At 43.6% G+C, this 17,061-nt stretch overlaps 1 protein-coding gene across 1 annotated transcript; it reads right to left on the bottom strand.

Moving 5' to 3' along the window:
• Positions 1-2,577: 2,577 nt before the first annotated feature.
• On the bottom strand, positions 2,578-12,424 carry ADAMTS1 (ADAM metallopeptidase with thrombospondin type 1 motif 1). Its single transcript, XM_003934346.4, has 9 exons — positions 11,229-12,424; positions 9,335-9,681; positions 8,857-8,989; positions 7,678-7,845; positions 6,959-7,245; positions 6,580-6,766; positions 6,296-6,471; positions 4,720-4,895; positions 2,578-4,559 (listed from the first exon to the last, which is right to left on the bottom strand). Exons 1-9 carry the CDS (start codon positions 11,947-11,949, stop codon positions 3,860-3,862), a joined length of 2,895 nt encoding a protein of 964 aa, XP_003934395.3. The 5' UTR covers positions 11,950-12,424; the 3' UTR covers positions 2,578-3,859.
• Positions 12,425-17,061: the final 4,637 nt, after the last annotated feature.

The raw sequence follows: 17,061 nt of genomic DNA, 5'->3' as shown, positions 1-17,061 counted from the left end.
ATCTGCAATCTCATTGTCTTGAGCTGCAGAATTTAACCTCTTTTATCACTTCTGTAGCTACATAGATAAATTTAGGTCTTGAGTCTGTCCATGTGCCCAGTACATGACTGCCACATCTGTATTTGAGAAGGCTGCCACACTAAGGCTATTAATAATCATGGAAATCTCACAGGGCCTACATCATTCCCTTCCTACCCACAATTGAGCTGGTACTGGTACCCACTGCTGGAGGACCAGACAGATCATCTCACAGTATACTTTGCAGACATTCACCAGCGCCAGCATGAAGTATGGAAACCTCACTGCAGGGGTAGACCCAGAGGAGCAGCAAGATTCACAGTAGTCTGGCCCTCGGGAATGGTACTGTTAGGAGTAGGGGAGTATATCACATTAAAGGAACATATCATGGGACAAAGGAAACCAGACTGCAGACCTTGAGTCTCTGATCTTTCCACTGTGGAAAGTTTTAGCAGAGGCACAGCTCATCATTTACAGGAGAGAGCACAAAAACTCTCCTCCTTTCAAGGAGATGGTTAGTCAAGCTTATAGAACCAGGATGTGTGTTTTGAACTAATCTCAGTTTGCTGACAGCATAGAGTATCTAAAACTACTCAGCCTATTGCTGAAAAAAAAAATTTCACCAGCAGAGGGCTGAAAATAATGTGGCAATACCAGAAAGCTGGCTGACTTTGCCTTGGTCTGAGAGGATGATAGTACATTTTTTGGCTGATTTTATCTCTTAGGGTCCTGAAGTTTAGTGTTGTTACTTACATTAAGTCAATCTAAGCCCTTAAAAAGAAAAGAATTGTGGTGAATCAGGCAAGATCCAAAAGTGACTTTTTAATACTATGAGCTATCATTTTAGATTTCTGTATCACATTTTCTCAAATGACATGTATAGTTAATGATGATCACAGCATTTCTTGTGTGTATCCTCCGTGTCACTTACTGTGTGGATTTGTACTGCACCACTGTAGACAAATAATTTATTGTGAGAGGTGGTTGTTGCAAGTGGCAAGGTAGACCACTGAATTGAATGGTCAAATTCCATGTTTAAATGAGTTTTGTAGAACCAAGACTAATTTCCACAATGTGAGAAGATGATTTTAATTTTCAGTCCTTTAATCCACTAGGTAGGAAAACAAATTAACCAGAAATTAATTTGATTATCTGCACCTGTACACCTGACTGCTGAGAAAGACATGTTCAATTGCTCAGGGGAGGAACACTTTGAATAACTGGGAGGAAATTAGAAATTATCATCTATACATAAAAACTAGGATGCTATATTATAATACCTATGATATGGTTTGGCTGTGTCCCCACCCAAATTTCATCTTGAATTGTGGCTCCCATAATTCCCATGTGTTGTGGGATCCAGTGGGAGGTACCTGAATCATGATAGTGGGTCTTTTCTGTGCTGTTCTTGTGATAGTGAATAAGTCTCGTGAGATCTGATAGCTTTATAAAAAGGACTTCCCCTGCACATGCTCTCTCTCTCTCTTTGCCTGCCGCCATCCACGTAAGACATGACTTGCTCCATCTTGCATTCCACCATAATTGTGAGGCCTCCCCAGCCATGTGGAACTGTGAGTCCATCAAACCTATTTTTCTTCCCAGTCTTGGGTATGTCTTTATCAAACTGCTCCTTTCAAGGAAAAGGAGAAAAATGTGAAGTTCGAAATGTCCGTGGTTAACCACATAATCTGAGTCTTCTAGTAAATACTATTTCCTGGGAGAAGTATAGTTACTTTGGAAGGAATCTGAACTTCTAAAGTTATTGATGTACCACTTAGTATTTAAAAGACAGTGATTTACAAAAGGACTACCCAGAAAGGCCTGAGTTTTCCAAGGTTTCTCCAAAAGCCCTCAGGTATTCCTGATGAGCATGTGAAACATTTAGAGGGTTTGGCTCACCACCTATGTCTACCCTAAATGTAATTTATTAGTCATTGTTTTCTAGTTAATAGCAAAATATCTTCACATATTTTTACTTATGGGATGTAACTAAGGAAGAGATACAGATTCAAAAACATACAGAACTCAAAGCCCTTTCCATTTAATTTATGGTATATACCAGGGTTGGCAAGCTGCATCTACAGAACAAATCTAACCCATTATTCATTTTTGCAAATAGTTTTATTAGAACACAGCCATGTCCATTCACTTACTCATTCTTTATGGCTACTTTTTTTGCTACAACAGCACAGTTGAGCAATTGTGACAGAGATGGTATTGACAGGATAGTTATTGACATGATTGACAAAGTTGTGAATATTTACCATTCAGCTTTTTACAAAAAGTTTGCCAACCACTGGTAAATATTATTAGAAACATTAGTAACAAACAATATCATAATTTTTTTTTCTTTTCATCAATCACTTATTCCAAGGGCACAATAAATGTATTTCACTAGAACAAAAATCTTCTATTTGGCCATCTTGCTCTACCTTTCTCTAGAACAAAATCTTACTGCCAAATAATTTTAGAAAACAATCCAGTTTTCAGATTCAATGTTTGTGTTTTCAGGTTTCATTCCCAGGAATTAATTCCCACTTCAAAAAACAGACATACACATTCCAAAAGTGTTCTTTTATTTCTAGTAACATATATTGTATAAATACTCTATTTTATATGCACTTTCACAAAAGCGATATAATTTAAAAGTTTTTTTCATTAGAAATAAATGTATAAAAATAAATATGTTATTATAGGCATTTATTACTAACTATAGTCCTTCTTGGAAGGAACACCCAAACCAATACTTATGAAGTACATATAATTTATAGTAACATATTTTACTATGTACATATGGAAAAAATCGTATTCTCACAGAAGAGCTGAATAGACATTCACTAGGATACGACTGTTGGACCAGCTGCTGGAGATGGACCTGCTACCCCTCAGCAGCCTCCCCACCACGAGACAGTGATCTCAATGTCCCAAACCTGTGGGATTCTGTTCTACACACCTCATTTTTGTTCCAGCATTTTATCCTCCTCGTGCGATTATACTGATTTTCATGAGACACAAGTTACTCTTATACATCCATATTCCCAAAGCAGGTTTACATGGTAGGAAAACAAAAAGGTGGAGGTACTAAGCTCATTGTGTCTCCTCTAGTTTTTTACCAGCACCTAATACTTCACTGCTTTTTTTTCCACTGTAGACTTAATGAACTTTAATAAATACATGGAATTATTTTGTCCTCAAGATGAATTATACAAATAAAGACTGAGATGGTACAAAAATGGAAAGAGGAAGCCACTTGAGTCATTTCACATTGCTGATCCCTTCCCTCATGCTGAACAATCTGAACTTACTTTAATTCTTGGGAGAAGTAATGTATAAACATTCTCTGAAACCATAGCAGCCATAAACAGTGCTGGTCAAAGATTCTATTTGTACTCCTTTCTCCCCCCATTGTTAGTGAGGTAAAGTAAAACAGGTCTTAGTAAAATCTCATCTTTCTCCTGCTATTCATTTCCCAACCCCTATGATACAAAGTATTTGATAAGTACCAGGAAACAGGGGTTGTCATAGTTCTAACTTTTCTTGACAATTACTTCTGTTTTTTGAAACTTGTAATAGATGTAACAAGAGAAATAATAATAATAATGCCCTGGGGCTTTATTATGCTATATCACTGCTCAGAGGTTAATAATCCTCACTAACTATCCTATCACATTTGCAACTGGCAGTTTACTCTGATGATTCAACTCCCTTTCTATCTCCCATAATCCCACCTTACTGAAATACCTCCCTGGTTACAGGCAAGATACACTGGAACCCTCCAGCCTTCTTGATTTCAGTGCACCAGTCCTTCCTCACTTTGCCTTGCCCTCAAAACTAACACTGCTTAGCTGCATTCTGCCATTGTGCAAAAGTCTATGAAATGTTTAGGTTTCTTTAAAGGATCACAGCTCTCATGAGATAACACCCCCCCATCATGGGACAGACACTTCAAGGTTCTTTTTTTGTAACCCTTCCCACAGGTCTTAGAACATGATGACCACTCCCCCAGCTGCCACTGGGGGCAGGGATGGTCTGCACAAGGTCTGGTGCTGGCTGGCTTTACTTCTTTTGCACACTCTGAAGCAGGCTGTCCATTAATGTCTCGGCATTCTACTAGTCTTCTCTGCCAACCCAATTCACATGACTTAGAACATTCGCCCCATTCTTCAATGACCCATGCTGAAAAAGTGGGGATAGCATTGAAAGATTCCTTCTTCTTCTTTATGAAATAGGTGTATTTAATTTTAGGTCGAAGGGTGTTGCCCACAGTAAGAACCTGGATGGTCAAGGGCTCTTTGAGAGGGCTAAAGCTGCGAATTCTTTCCAGTGCCGCAGAGGAGCCGCTGTATCTCAAGACAACACCTTTGTACATAATGTCTTGTTCTAAGGTGGACAAAGTATAGTCACCATTAAGAATATATGTGCCATCGGCAGCTTTGATGGCAAGAAAGCTGCCATTGTTCCTGGATCCCCTCTGGTTCCGCTGTTTCACTTCGATGTTGGTGGCTCCAGTTGGAATTGTGATGATATCATGATATCCAGGTCTGCAGGTGACAAAAAACAGGCATAAATCTCTGATTCATTGGCTCATTAGAGTATTTAGCTTAAAAACACATTAATCTTTTACAGGGTATATTTTTTCCCAGAACCGTTGAAAGGTCCATTTAAATTATAATGTCTGTGAGTAGGTGTTTTAAAACTTACTTTGCACTAGTAACTGATCCTGATATTTTCTTACATGTAGATCCATTTCCCCCACAAACACCACATTTATCAAACTTCTTTTTGGAGTCTATGATGCGATCACAACCAGCTTTTACACACTGTCCTTGCACACAGACAGAGGTAGAATCTGGGCTACATGGAGTACCATCTACAACCTGAAAAAAAGACGCAGGTCTAGTGTTACATACGAGCAAAGGAAGGCGATGGTGCTATGATAAGTGTGAACATTTTCTCTCTACTTTCATGACCATGCTAATTAAAAACAGTACCCTCTACCATTGTGTATTACCATTATGTATTTCATGCATGCATTTACTCTTCACTTTGGCATCTTTTTCTCTCTCTCCCCCCGCCTTTTTTTTTTTTTTTTTTTTTTTGACAGAGTCTCGCTCTGTCACCCAGGCTGGAGTGCAGTGATGTGATCTGGGCTCACTGCAACCTCTGCCTCCTGGGTTCAAGTGATTCTCCTGCCTCAGCCTCCCAAGCAACTGGGACTATAGGCACCCACCACCAGGCCCAGGTAATGTTTTTGTATTTTTAGTAGAGACGAGGTTTCACCATATTGGCCAGGCTGATCTGGAACTCCTGACCTCATGATCTGCCCACCTCAGTCTCCCAAAGTTCTGGAATTACAGGTGTGAACAACCACGCCTGGCCAGCCTGTATCTTTTTCAATACTACATATAGACATCTGAAGAAATTAGAGATTTTTTTAAAAAAATTATTTGTCTTTTGACCTATCACTCCTCCAGCTAAGGTCAATGAAAGTAGAGCTCTTTGTCTTTTTGTTTACTGCTGTATCTTCAGAGCCTAGAATAATTAATATTTGGTAAGAGTAGGTGCTCCATAAATCACTTGCTGAATACTGAATCTGCAACTTGGGAATATTTTCATAGCCAACGGTACTAATGACACAAGATCATCTCGATCACATTAAGTTCCATTTTCTGTCTCAGATACAGATATATCCGCTTATCAAAACAGCAAAAAAAGGATGCTTTTCCTAGTTCAATATGTGTTTTCAAAGACAAAAATTATCAATACTCAGACTTCCATTTCAATTATTCTGTTTGCACCTGCTACTGCCAGTTACCCAGTAAGAAGTGATTTCAGTACACTTGGTAGAAATAATGTATAAACATTCTCTGAAACCATAGCCATAAACAGTGCTGGTCAAAGATCCTATTTGTGCTCCTTTCTCCCCCTGTTGCTAGTGAGGTTACTGTGTAAACATATAATGTATCTACCTATGGGCTGTATGTGAAGCCTAGTCACACAGAGGAGTGCTTGATTTTCCAAAAAGCTTTTCTTTGTATATAAAGGAGTAATAGTAAGTAATTGCAAGCATCTAACACATTAGATTTAAGCTTCATTCATAACTAAAAACAATACTAAACTCAAAGCAGGTGGTTGCCAATGCATGTAAAAAAAAGTTCAAATTTGAAACTGAAGATATGTTAATATGTAAAGCAAAGAAAGCATATCAAAAATTGCATGAAAAGGTAGTAAGCCTAGGCCTGGGGTTTTAGGTAAAAATAAGGTAAAGACTAACCACCTTGGGCTGCAAAACGAAGAAGTAGCCAATGCCTTTGGCTTGGCAGATGAGCTTGCATCTGTCCTTTGGTGAGACGCCAGCATACTTGGGAATCCATTCCACCGCGGGCCCACTCCCAAAGGAAGCTTTTGAAAACTCATTGTGTGCCTCACATTGCTCCTCTCTAAAGGTTTTTCCTGGAAAGAGAATAATATAACACTATCAGTTTCCAATCCTGAGCCACCTGTTTGTGGGCACATCTTTTATAATGCCATTTCTTAAAATCAGAGTCCACTGCTCCTCACCATTATTGTCTGGGCAGTCCTCAATGTTACAGGATCTGTAGCGCACTCGTTTGCCTTCACAGTACTTCCCTCCGTTCTTTGGGACTGGGTTGTCACATTCCCTCATTGTATACTGAACGCCGCCGCCGCACGTTCTCGAACAGTCTCCCCAAGGCCCCCACACCCCCCAGCTTCCATGAAAAGGAGTCTAAATGGAGACACAAATCATCAGCATTAGGGTATCAAGGAAAATGATTGAAAATTTAGAATCAATTCTAAAAATAAGCTATTGTTTTATTCCTGCTAGAGGACACAGATGGAGATGTTTAACTTGGTAGCAAATCTTTCACCATCACTTTGTACTTTTCAATTCTGAATGTGATTCAGTAGAAAAACTCACATCAAAATGCTTTCTGTCGGTTTTGTTCACACACTTGCCGTTGATACACCATTTCCCTTCTCCACAGTTGGTGCCATCTGCCCAGGGGAAGTGTTTGGTTTGGCACACCAGCACCCCGCCAGAGGTGCCGGTACACCACAGAGTGGTGCACGTGCTGGCTGCATCAGGGCAGTGTTTGGAGTCCTCCCCAAATGTAAATTGGCACTGCCGGTTGGCATCGTATGAGGTGCCAGGGAGGTCAGCCGGGAGCTGTATGGGATTCTGGGGCTTGTCCATCAAACATTCCCCTGCAAAGCAAATGCCAACCAACATTAATACAGAGTTAGTGAGAGCATGCAGGGGTAGATCCCATTTCAGAAAATATTTATCACATGGAAAAATATATAGCAAAGTGATTTGAAAACTGTAAAGCTAGAGGGAAGAAAATGCTAACGAGATTTAGATTACTATAAAATCTTATTCTGAATGGGATATTTCCATATTAACAATGACCGGAAGTTATTGATCTGCTAACAATGTGAATGAATGGACTTTGGGAGCTACTCAACCAGAAGCACTATTTTTTATTTGGAATTAAGATCTCAACAGTTAGGATCTTGAAAGAGGCAAAGTAATTTTGAAGGGGGAGGGGAATGAACAAAAATGAAAGAGTTCATTTAACTAGACTTTATGCGTGAAAGGTTGGATGCTATCTAGAGAGAATAGCTTGAAAATCTCACCATGACCGTTATCCAGAAATGATGTAATCATGTAGGCACTGCAAGGAGACCAAGGCTGGCTATGGTCCAAGTTGGACAGCATTGACGCCATCATGTGGGAATCCCGGTTCACACCGTTAAGGCTGGCACATTGCTTTGCATCATCATGTGGCATGTTAAACACGTGGCCTAGGAAGCAATCCAAAACCCACATGAAAATATGGATCATGGCCAGGCATGGTGGCCTACACTTGTAATTCCAGAGGTTGAGGCCAGTGGATCATCTGAGGTCAGGAGTTTGAGACCAGCCTGGCCAACATGGTGAAACACCATCTCTGTTAAAAATACAAAAATTGGCCGGGCGCGGTGGCTCAAGCCTGTAATCCCAGTACTTTGGGAGGCCGAGGTGGGTGGATCACGAGGTCAAAGAGATCGAGACCATCCTGGTCAACATGGTGAAACCCCATCTCTACTAAAAAAAAATACAAAAATTAGCTGGGCATGGTGGCGCACGCCTGTAGTCCCAGCTACTAGGGAGGCTGAGGCAGGAGAATTGCTTGAACCCAGGGAGCGGAGGTTGCGGTGAGCCGAGATTGTGCCATTGCACTCCAGCCTGGGTAACAAGAGCTAAACCCCGTCTCAAGAAAAAAAAAAAAAATACAAAAATTAGCCGACTGTGGTGGTGCCCACATGTAATCCCAGCTACTGGGAAGGCTGTGGTAGGAGAATCATTTGAACCCAGGAGAAGGAGGTTGCAGTAAGCTGAGGTCATGCCACTGCACTCCAGCCTGGGAGATAGAGTAAGACTCTATCTCAACAAAAAATAATAATAAAATAAAATACAGATTATATGCAGCAGGTTATTTTTTCCCAACAGGGATGCATCATTTGTCCCAAAATGATATTTCTAGAGGAAGAAATATATTTAGGAGACCATATATTTTTTGAGACCATGTCTACTTTTCACAGGGTGTAAACAAAGGTACATTTCCAAATGTCCATAACTACTATTATCTTATTTTTTACTCTAATGAAAATGACCCTGTTCGAAATGGTGAAAAATATTTTCTATAGTTTCTAACATGCACTAGGACCTAAAATAGTAATATTACCTATAGACTCTCCTTTTAAAATTAATATACTGTTTTAACAGTTTCCATTTCTGAATGAGGCTTACCTCCTACTTAGAATCAGACTTACCTAATTCATGGGCTGTGGTGAAGGCAGCTTGTAAACCATCATCTTCTATGACAGAGCAGCTTCTGCTTGGATCACACACAGTTCCAACATCAGCCATCCCAAGTGTATCACAAGTCTGGGACCCACACAAGTCCTACAAAAAGCAAAGGCAAATCCTTCTTAACAACGGGAGCATGAACCTTGGGATCCAACTTTTTTGGTCGGACGAGCCTTCACATATGCTTTGGAGCATCTACATTCATTATTGTTGAGATAAGAAGTCTTCATGTGACTTTAATCAAGCTTTGTTCCTAATGCTTTTAAAATAGAACTGTAAAACTTGAGATATTAAAATTACAGTAGAAATAAGATAAACCACACTGGCCAATTAAGCAAAGTTAACTGCAAAAACATGAATGAAATGCCTTGTGTATATCTGTTTGGTACAATGTAGACTCCTAAGAGGACAGTGTCACAACTGGTACCATCTTCCTCTTACCTGTCTGGTGAAAAGAATTGCTGTGTCATAGTGCTCTGTGTCCCGGTCACTGGGTGGGTTGTGCTGCTTTTGCCAGTTGCAGAAGTTCCGCAGAGTGAGGGCAGCATTGGAAGTCACTTCTGGCCCTTTCTGTTCCTCGTGGATGACCAAGATTTTCACCACCACCAGGCTAACTGAATTACGAATGCTGGGGTGTTTGTACAACCTGGCTGCCACCGAAAACAAGGTGAGAAGGTAATGCTTTAGACCACTGCCGTGGAATTCTGCCATCGACTGGTCTGCCACAAGCATGGTTTCCACATAGCGGTGACTCGACACAAATCGCTTCTTTCTTATGCCTCCAGTTCCTGTAAAGAAAAAAAGAAAGTTTGTTTACGGCCAGGCTATCCAAGAATAGTTACCTTCCTAGCATATATTAGGAAAGCCTAACCAGTCAAAGCAAACAAAGCAAAAATATACTCGGAACAACAATAACAAAAATATTTGCATCTCTTCAGTGAAAGTGTTATTTTAAAAGTTCTCTCCTCTCCTTTAAATAAAAAGCCCACGTGCTCCTTTGCCTGGTCAAGCTCTTTCTGTGTGTGTGTGTGTGTGTGTGTGTGTGTGTGCGTGTGAGCAGGATTTCTCCCGTTCTCTTTAAAATCCTAAAGCCTGAACAAAGCAGTTATGCACATCATCCTACCCAATTGTAGTAAAATCTTGGAGCAAGGGTGGCAGGCAGAGGCCCTGAGTCACTCTTTCACAGGCGAGGATTCAAATCCTGAATGAGATCATCAGGCTCCACGTGGAAGGCCTCGGGTAGGGCCTGGGCTGCTGCCAAGGGGCCGGGCCTTAAGGAATCTCACACTGCACAGCTCTGCTGTCTCATTCCAGGGGTCCCTGGGGTGCTCTGCTTTTGCCAATTCCGGGCACAAGGACCACCCACTCTGCCCAGCAGCCTTTGGCTCAACTCCCACTGCCCCAAGAAAAAAAAAGTTCTGGCTTCCTGGCATGATGGAGTATTTGGAACAGAGTCTTCCATTCCTGACTGAGACCCAACCTCTAGGGAAAGTCTTGACTTTGCTCCCAGGAGCAAAGGAGCAGGGGGAAAAGGGAGAATTACTTTAAAAATGACACGTGAGAGAATTAAAGAAGGAAAAAGGCCCCGAAGTGACAAAACGAAAAGAACTGGAGAGTAAGCACTGCACACAACAGAGAAGGCGTAGCAGGAAGGACCTGCAGTGACTTTCAACAGTGCTAGAGAGCAGAATTATGGCCGCGAGAGGGAGTGCAAACTGGGAGGCGGGGCACGCCCGGCAAAGACCTCCCAAGCAGGTTCTGCAAAGGGGCCCGCCGCCTCCAGTCAGCCCGGGTCAGCCTTATAAGCGGGGGAAGGGGACAGAAGCCTGCAGAACAGAGATCCCAGCGCAGCTGCTGAGGGTACCTTCCTAGGTCATCATTCCTCTTCTGCCCTCTCCACATAACGCCCTCCTGTGAGCTCAGGATGCAGGCACAGGCAGTGGTTACAAAACTCAGTGCAACCCGGACAAAAGGCACACACAAAATCGTTAAAAAGAAATACACGAGGGTGGAAAGAACTCGAACAAGCTCCAACTCACTGAAGGTGGAAGGAGTCAGATTACAAACTCCCTTCCCGGTCTAAATGCTTTGCTTTAGTTTGCAGAAAATCGTTAGTTTTTTTCTTGGTTATTCATTATTCGGGCAAATGGAAGCATGTTTTCTAGCTGAGTTCACCAATCCAAACCTCAAACCACATTCCTCCACTCCAGGTCTCCGTGCTGTCCGCGAACTTAAGTTCCCGCCTGCCAGCAGGAGTCTACCCTGAAGTCGCGTGGGATAGAGAAAGTGACGGGTGGAGGATGAATGGACAGACAAGCGAGAGCAATTCTTCTACCTGTGGGCTGTCCTACGCGTTGCAGTCCCGGGTCCTGCGGCGGCCACTGCACCCCTTCCTCCTTGCCCTCCATCCCTTCTTCCCGGTCCTCCGTCTCCGCTTTCCCAGTCGGCCGGGGCTCGTCGTCCACGACCCCGCAGGTGCCGCCGCCGTCGCCCTGCCGATTCCGCCGCAGGAGATGGAACTGCAGGGGTGCCGGCGGCTTCTCCCCCGGGGCGGTGGTGGTTAGGCGCTCGCTGGCGGCGGGCAGCGGCTGGATGAAATACGCCTCGCCCCGCAGGTAGAAGGCGCCGCGCACTCCCTCGCAGAGGCTGAGGGCTGCAGCCGAGCTGGGATCGCCATTCACAGTGCCGGAGTAGAAGCAGTGCGCCAGGTCGGTTTCCGGAAGCGGCGTCTCGGACCCGGGTCGGCGCCCCAAGTTCTGGAGCGTGAAGCCGGGCGCCAAAAAGCTGCGGTCGGGCCGGAGCTCCAGATCCAGCTCCTGGCCAAAGGCGTGCAGGCGGAGGCGCGTGGTCCCGTGTCCCCCGGCGCGCTCCAGCTCGGGCACCACCAGCTCCTCGTCCTCGGCGGGGCGCCGGAGTGCGTCCGACACTGCCAGCAGCGCCGCCGTGAGCAGCAGCAGCGTGGGCCAGAGGCACTGAGACCCCTGCGCCCGCTCCGCCGTCCCCATGTCGCTGCCCAGTTTGCGCCTTCCGAACCCCTCGGGTACAGCCCGCTGCATTGGAGCTCCAGGAGACACTGCTTGCAGCAGCTCACGGAGCGAGGGAGCTTTTGGTTCGGGTCGGGAGACGAAAGGCTCGCTGGTCTGCTCTGGATTGCTAAAATTAACAATTTCTATTATTCGTTGGAGGGGCGCACAGAGCTGGCTACAGCCGACGCTCCCGGAGTCACTAAGAGGAGGCGCTGCAGTTCTGCCGGGCGCGCGGGAAGTTTTTCTTCCAACGCAAAGTTGGAGTCACTGAGAGGCAGGCGCAGGCAGAGTGGCTCTGCGCGGACAAGAAGCGCTCGGGGGGCGACTCCGGGGCTGAGGCCACGCGGGGATTGGTGCCTGGCGCCCCTCTTCGGCCTCCGCCTTGGCTGCGGTGCTGCTCACTCTGAGCAGGGCTCTCGCCTCTAGGTCTGGTAGCGCACCCTGGCTTTGCAATAGCCCCTGGCTTGGAGCTGCTTTCCAGCGAGTGCAAGAACCGGGCAGCCGGGCCATCCTTTTATAAAGCCAGTGAGCGAATACCGCCCTCACCCCCCCCCCACACACACACACACACTCCTCCTCCTTCTTGGCCCTTTTCCATCCCAAAGACGCCGCCCCAGGCTCCGGGGTTGCGGAACCCCGCTCTGCGCCGCGAGCTCGGGCGGGGGAGGGGGCAGCCTCCGCGCTGGCTCCACGCCACTGCTCGTCAATCTGGGGGCGGCAGGGGCGCTGTGACCAACACTTTGTACTGCTGGGGCCGCTGCGGGGAGAAGACTCTCCCTTCCACCGCTCTTCTCCCTCGCCGGCTTCCTGGACCACCCTTCCAACCAGCCTTCCCTCCGGTGCGGTAACTCAGTTACCGCGCTGAGCTAGAGTGGCCAGGAAGGAGGGTTTCGGGGGGAGAAAGGAGTCCCTTCTCCAGCATTTCCCTATCCTGGAGCTGCCCTGAGTCCCCTTCCGTCTTCCTTCAGCTCCCGCTTCTCCAATCTAGGAGATGAGCTAGGGCTACACTTTCTAGAAAAGTAGCCCCACTCCGCTTCTCCACCTCCCCAGCCTGCCGGGAGCTCCTAAACTGCAGCCTGCTCGCTCTCTACCCCAACTTTTCTCGGGAAAGCTTGGTTGACCCTGTGCTTTCCTTAGAAAGCATGGCTGGGTGAGGGGCCAGGTGACACTTCTTAGGGTCTGGATTTTAAACTATGTTTGCATACGCCTTCATCCTCCACCAGCCCCCACCCCACACACCAACCCCTTCCCCAGAGACAATTCAGTGAGGACTTGGTTTCACGTTTCTGGAATGGGTGATCTGGGACGCAGCTCAATTCCCTAGAGCCTAAGGAGGGAACTGGCGCTTTCTCGTTTTCATTCGAGAAATGATCGGCTCCCGCCAGCCTGTGTGCTTCCACTCTACTGCAGCGGCAACCCCTAGGCCAGCGTTGCGGAAACGGCCAGGAAGCCCCCTTTTCTACCCAGGGGCCTGCAGCGATCGCTGGGGCTAGCAAGCGTGCAGTGGGGAAAGAAGGAAATCGTCTTCCTTCCCCGACCCCTCCCTTCTCTTCCTACCAGGAAGGGAAAAGCCTATATCCGCGTTGCGCGTTAGGAAAGCGAGGAGAGCTGAGCCTTTTCACCCACAGGTTCTTAAGAAAACAAAAAACAACAACAACAAAAAACTGAGCGCCTCTTCTCTCCAAATGTGGGAGGGGCTCAAGGACCCAGAAGGTGGACAGTTTCACAGGCGGAAAGCCGCGGGGACAATGGCGAGAGCCACGGCCCTGGACCCTGGTGGACCCGCATCCCTCCCACTCGCGGCCCCAGCGTTCGTGCCCGACCTGGTCTCCGCCTTTCCGCCCCAGCCCCGTCCTGTCTCTGGGTTGGCTCCCGGTTGATCTGGGTCCTTTCCTCGCTCCTCCCCAGATCTTCCCACTTCACTGGGCCCCAGCCAGAAGCGTCCCTTCTGGTGCTTCTACCGCGTCCCTCTTTCAAGCGTTTCTTTTCGGATGCTTTCCAATTTCCTTTCTCCTAGCGAGATTGTTTACTTGAAGAACGAAAACAAAAACATTGCTTTCCCCTATTAAAGAAAAATCAAATGAGCAAGAATGGCAGAGAGAAGCTTACTCCAAAAAGCGCTTAGTAACGGCCTCTAGTCCCCACACATTTAGGAGTGGGTGATTTTGTTAATGTAATCTTGGTTTCCTGCAGTCACTTTCATCGTCGAACGCTGAATGATCAACCAGGGACTTAGATTTATTTTGACAGCGCTCCATCAACATTCTTATAGTGGTTTCTGCCTACCTCTTTTCCCTGAGTCTCTTCTTTGCAGCCCTCGCTCTTACCCGGTTCCATTTCTCCTTCAAACTCTACATTGACATCCACACTCACGATGGCCGATTCCTTTCTGCATTGTCCAGCATTGTCGGCCTAACTCCTTCTCTTCGGCTTTGAACTAAGAGGATTACTCCTTCCGTTTGTGTTTCCTAAATATCTTTTCCCAAACATCTGATCATTCCTACTTCCCACTTTGGTTTTCAGACTTTTTTTTTTTTTTTTTTACATTTTTATCTTCCATTACATTAATTATTTGACAGCCCATTTTCTACTATTTTATTTCATTTCACTTGTTCTTTCGATCTAGAAGAGAGGTAAGATACTTGAGAGAACATATGAGGAAAGTCATGTTAGACTTCCAAGCTGTTGACCATGGGATCAGAAACGAATGATGGCAAAGCCATCTGTAAATTTTCAAACCTCTTGCTTAGAAGAGGGCTCAGAAGATAATCCATGGTGACAACAGTTAGAGCCTCAGAGTGGCTTTGAGATGGAGATTTGAGACGGAGATTTTGTACACCGAAAATCTCAGGGAGAGGTGACCCAGGGGCTGAATGAAGATTAGTGAAGGTAGATATAATTACCTTAAATTAGGACAAGAAGGGACATTCAGAAAACAGAAAATGTGTATATTTAAAAAGATACATCATGTAATATATTTCAGTCTATCAACTTCTTCCCATAAACTTTAGCTTTTAAAAATATGTTAATGCAAGTTTGACCTTTAGGATGTTTCTACCTCTAGTGTATTCTTATTGAAGGTTTGTTTAAAGCATACTTTTCTGATCTTAAATGGGTTACATCTAATCCATTATCATTTTTTCAAATTTCATGTTGTAGATACAAATAGAGTTGCAAAAACAGTGAGTTAAAGGCAAAACGATGGCTGGGAACATGGCTTTTTTATTCTCTGGGTATCTGTCCAGATTTCTGTTCTTTTGCATAATGACTCCAATCTGTTGTGCACCTGTAGTTCTGGGAAATGATTCTTTTTTAATCGCTTCAACAGAGACATGGATGTTGGAGTTGCCAGCTACTAAGCTGAAAAACTCCATCCATGCTCAGAAGAACATTTAATCCACTTACTTTCTTTCTCTCTCTCTCTCTAAGATCAGCACTCTTCAGGCAACCTAATATGCAAATATATACATGTAACAAATATGTGTATTTATAAGCAAAATGTGAATTGGAAAAACATTTGAATGTAGAAACAAGATCACAGGAGTAAATTTGTACATGGCATGAGTAAAAGTGACATGTAATGTTGAGTTCTCATAGTAAATTTCATACTCCACTCCTTATACAATTTTTGTTCCTTGATTTGAATGTGTACCCAAAAGAACACATGCTATCCTAATGCCTACTCCCCATATTTTGGATTTTAGCTTTATAGAATACATATGGGTTTATATAAACATTAATCTTAACATGTTCTAATTTACATATGTAAGCCAATTTTTATTTGTAGAGATAACAGAACAAAACTCCAAGTATTTGTCATTAAATTATTGGAACAATTAACAGTTTGACTTATTAAACACATTGTTGTCCTCTATGAACAGAGGGACTTTCTTGTTTGCATTTTAAAGTGAGAGGGAAGGATTAGAGTGCTCATTTCTATTTACACCTTATATGTTCTTATTTGTTTCACTGATAAATATGTTACAGACACAATATTCACAATTTTCGCAAAATCTATACCAAAGTAAGTATTCAGCAGGTAGCCATGAAATTAGGGCATGAATTATACTACCATAATCTGGTAATATACATGAGCCATTAGAATTGTTTTAGAGTAAACATTGTCTAGAGAAAGAACTAACCATGAAATGATTTTTATTCACATTTTAATACCGTAAGATTTACTAATTAGAAACAGGGAAGCTGTTTGGGATTAGTGCTACTTTGGGGAACATATGGTCTAAAGTAATATTGAACAAATGGATATTTTATTTGATCACAAACGAGAAAGTAGTTAGAAAACTTCTAGTTTAAACAGGTTATATACCCAGAAGTATTGCAAATATTGGAGACAGAAAAATTATCGTAGCTTGCATTTAGACTCAAAATTGATAGTCTCTCCAAATCACGCACTTGTAGACTTGAGAGGAGTATGATCTGCCAGATCAACTCCCTTTGTGTAACTGATGCAGAAATGAGATTCAAAAGGGTTAAGGCGTTTTCCCGAGATGTCATAGCCAGAGTCAAACTGGGGGCTTAGAAATGACTCTGACTAATAACTTTTAATAAAATGTTTTGACATTTTAACCTACCTAACTGTGTAGGACATAATTATGTTGTCAGACTTTTCACTGATGTTGTCGCCAGTTGTTCAGTTTTGTTTTAATTATAAATTGGAATTTTTTGGCAATAAAAAGTTTCCACCTTAAGAGATTCACAGGCTTTAGTGCCTCTTTCTCCAAACACAAGGTGGCGATGGTCTACAACAAATGATGTGCTATCTGGGTTTTTTGTTTTGTTTTGATTGGTTTTGTTTTATTTTCTTAATAGTTTAGGAATTTGCAAAAGTTTTATATCTTCTCAATCATATTTAATAAATTCTAGTTAAATATTCTCTTACCTCTTGGAATTATGAAAAATATTTTTAAAATAGTACAATGTTAAATGAATTTATTCTTAAGAGCGTAATAAAATGCTTTTTTATAACCAATTGCTTTTTAATTGTGTATTCCTATTACCACAAACAAAAATCCAATTAAACTTTAAGGAAAGAAAACTGCTTCTGACAGACTAGTTCTGCGGACCACTTTTATTTATTACATTTGAGAACTTCCTACAATTCAAATGAAAGCTTATGTACAT

Source organism: Saimiri boliviensis, chromosome 18 (assembly GCF_048565385.1).
Source record: "Saimiri boliviensis isolate mSaiBol1 chromosome 18, mSaiBol1.pri, whole genome shotgun sequence".
Taxonomy (NCBI): domain Eukaryota; kingdom Metazoa; phylum Chordata; class Mammalia; order Primates; family Cebidae; genus Saimiri; species Saimiri boliviensis.
Note: the sequence above shows the minus strand (reverse complement) of the source record. Positions and strands in the feature narration are given on the sequence as shown.

What these genes read in the sequence shown, in the direction of transcription:
- ADAMTS1 (XM_003934346.4), bottom strand. Translation starts at nt 11,949, where the DNA reads ATGCAGCGGGCTGTACCCGAGGGGTTCGGAAGGCGCAAACTGGGCAGC. An exon ending in ACGCGTAGGACAGCCCACAG is followed by an intron (nt 9,682 to 11,228) that starts GTAGAAGAATTG and finishes TTTTCTTTACAG; the next exon opens with GAACTGGAGGCATAAGAAAG. An exon ending in CACCACAGCCCATGAATTAG is followed by an intron (nt 7,846 to 8,856) that starts GTAAGTCTGATT and finishes ATTGCTTCCTAG; the next exon opens with GCCACGTGTTTAACATGCCA.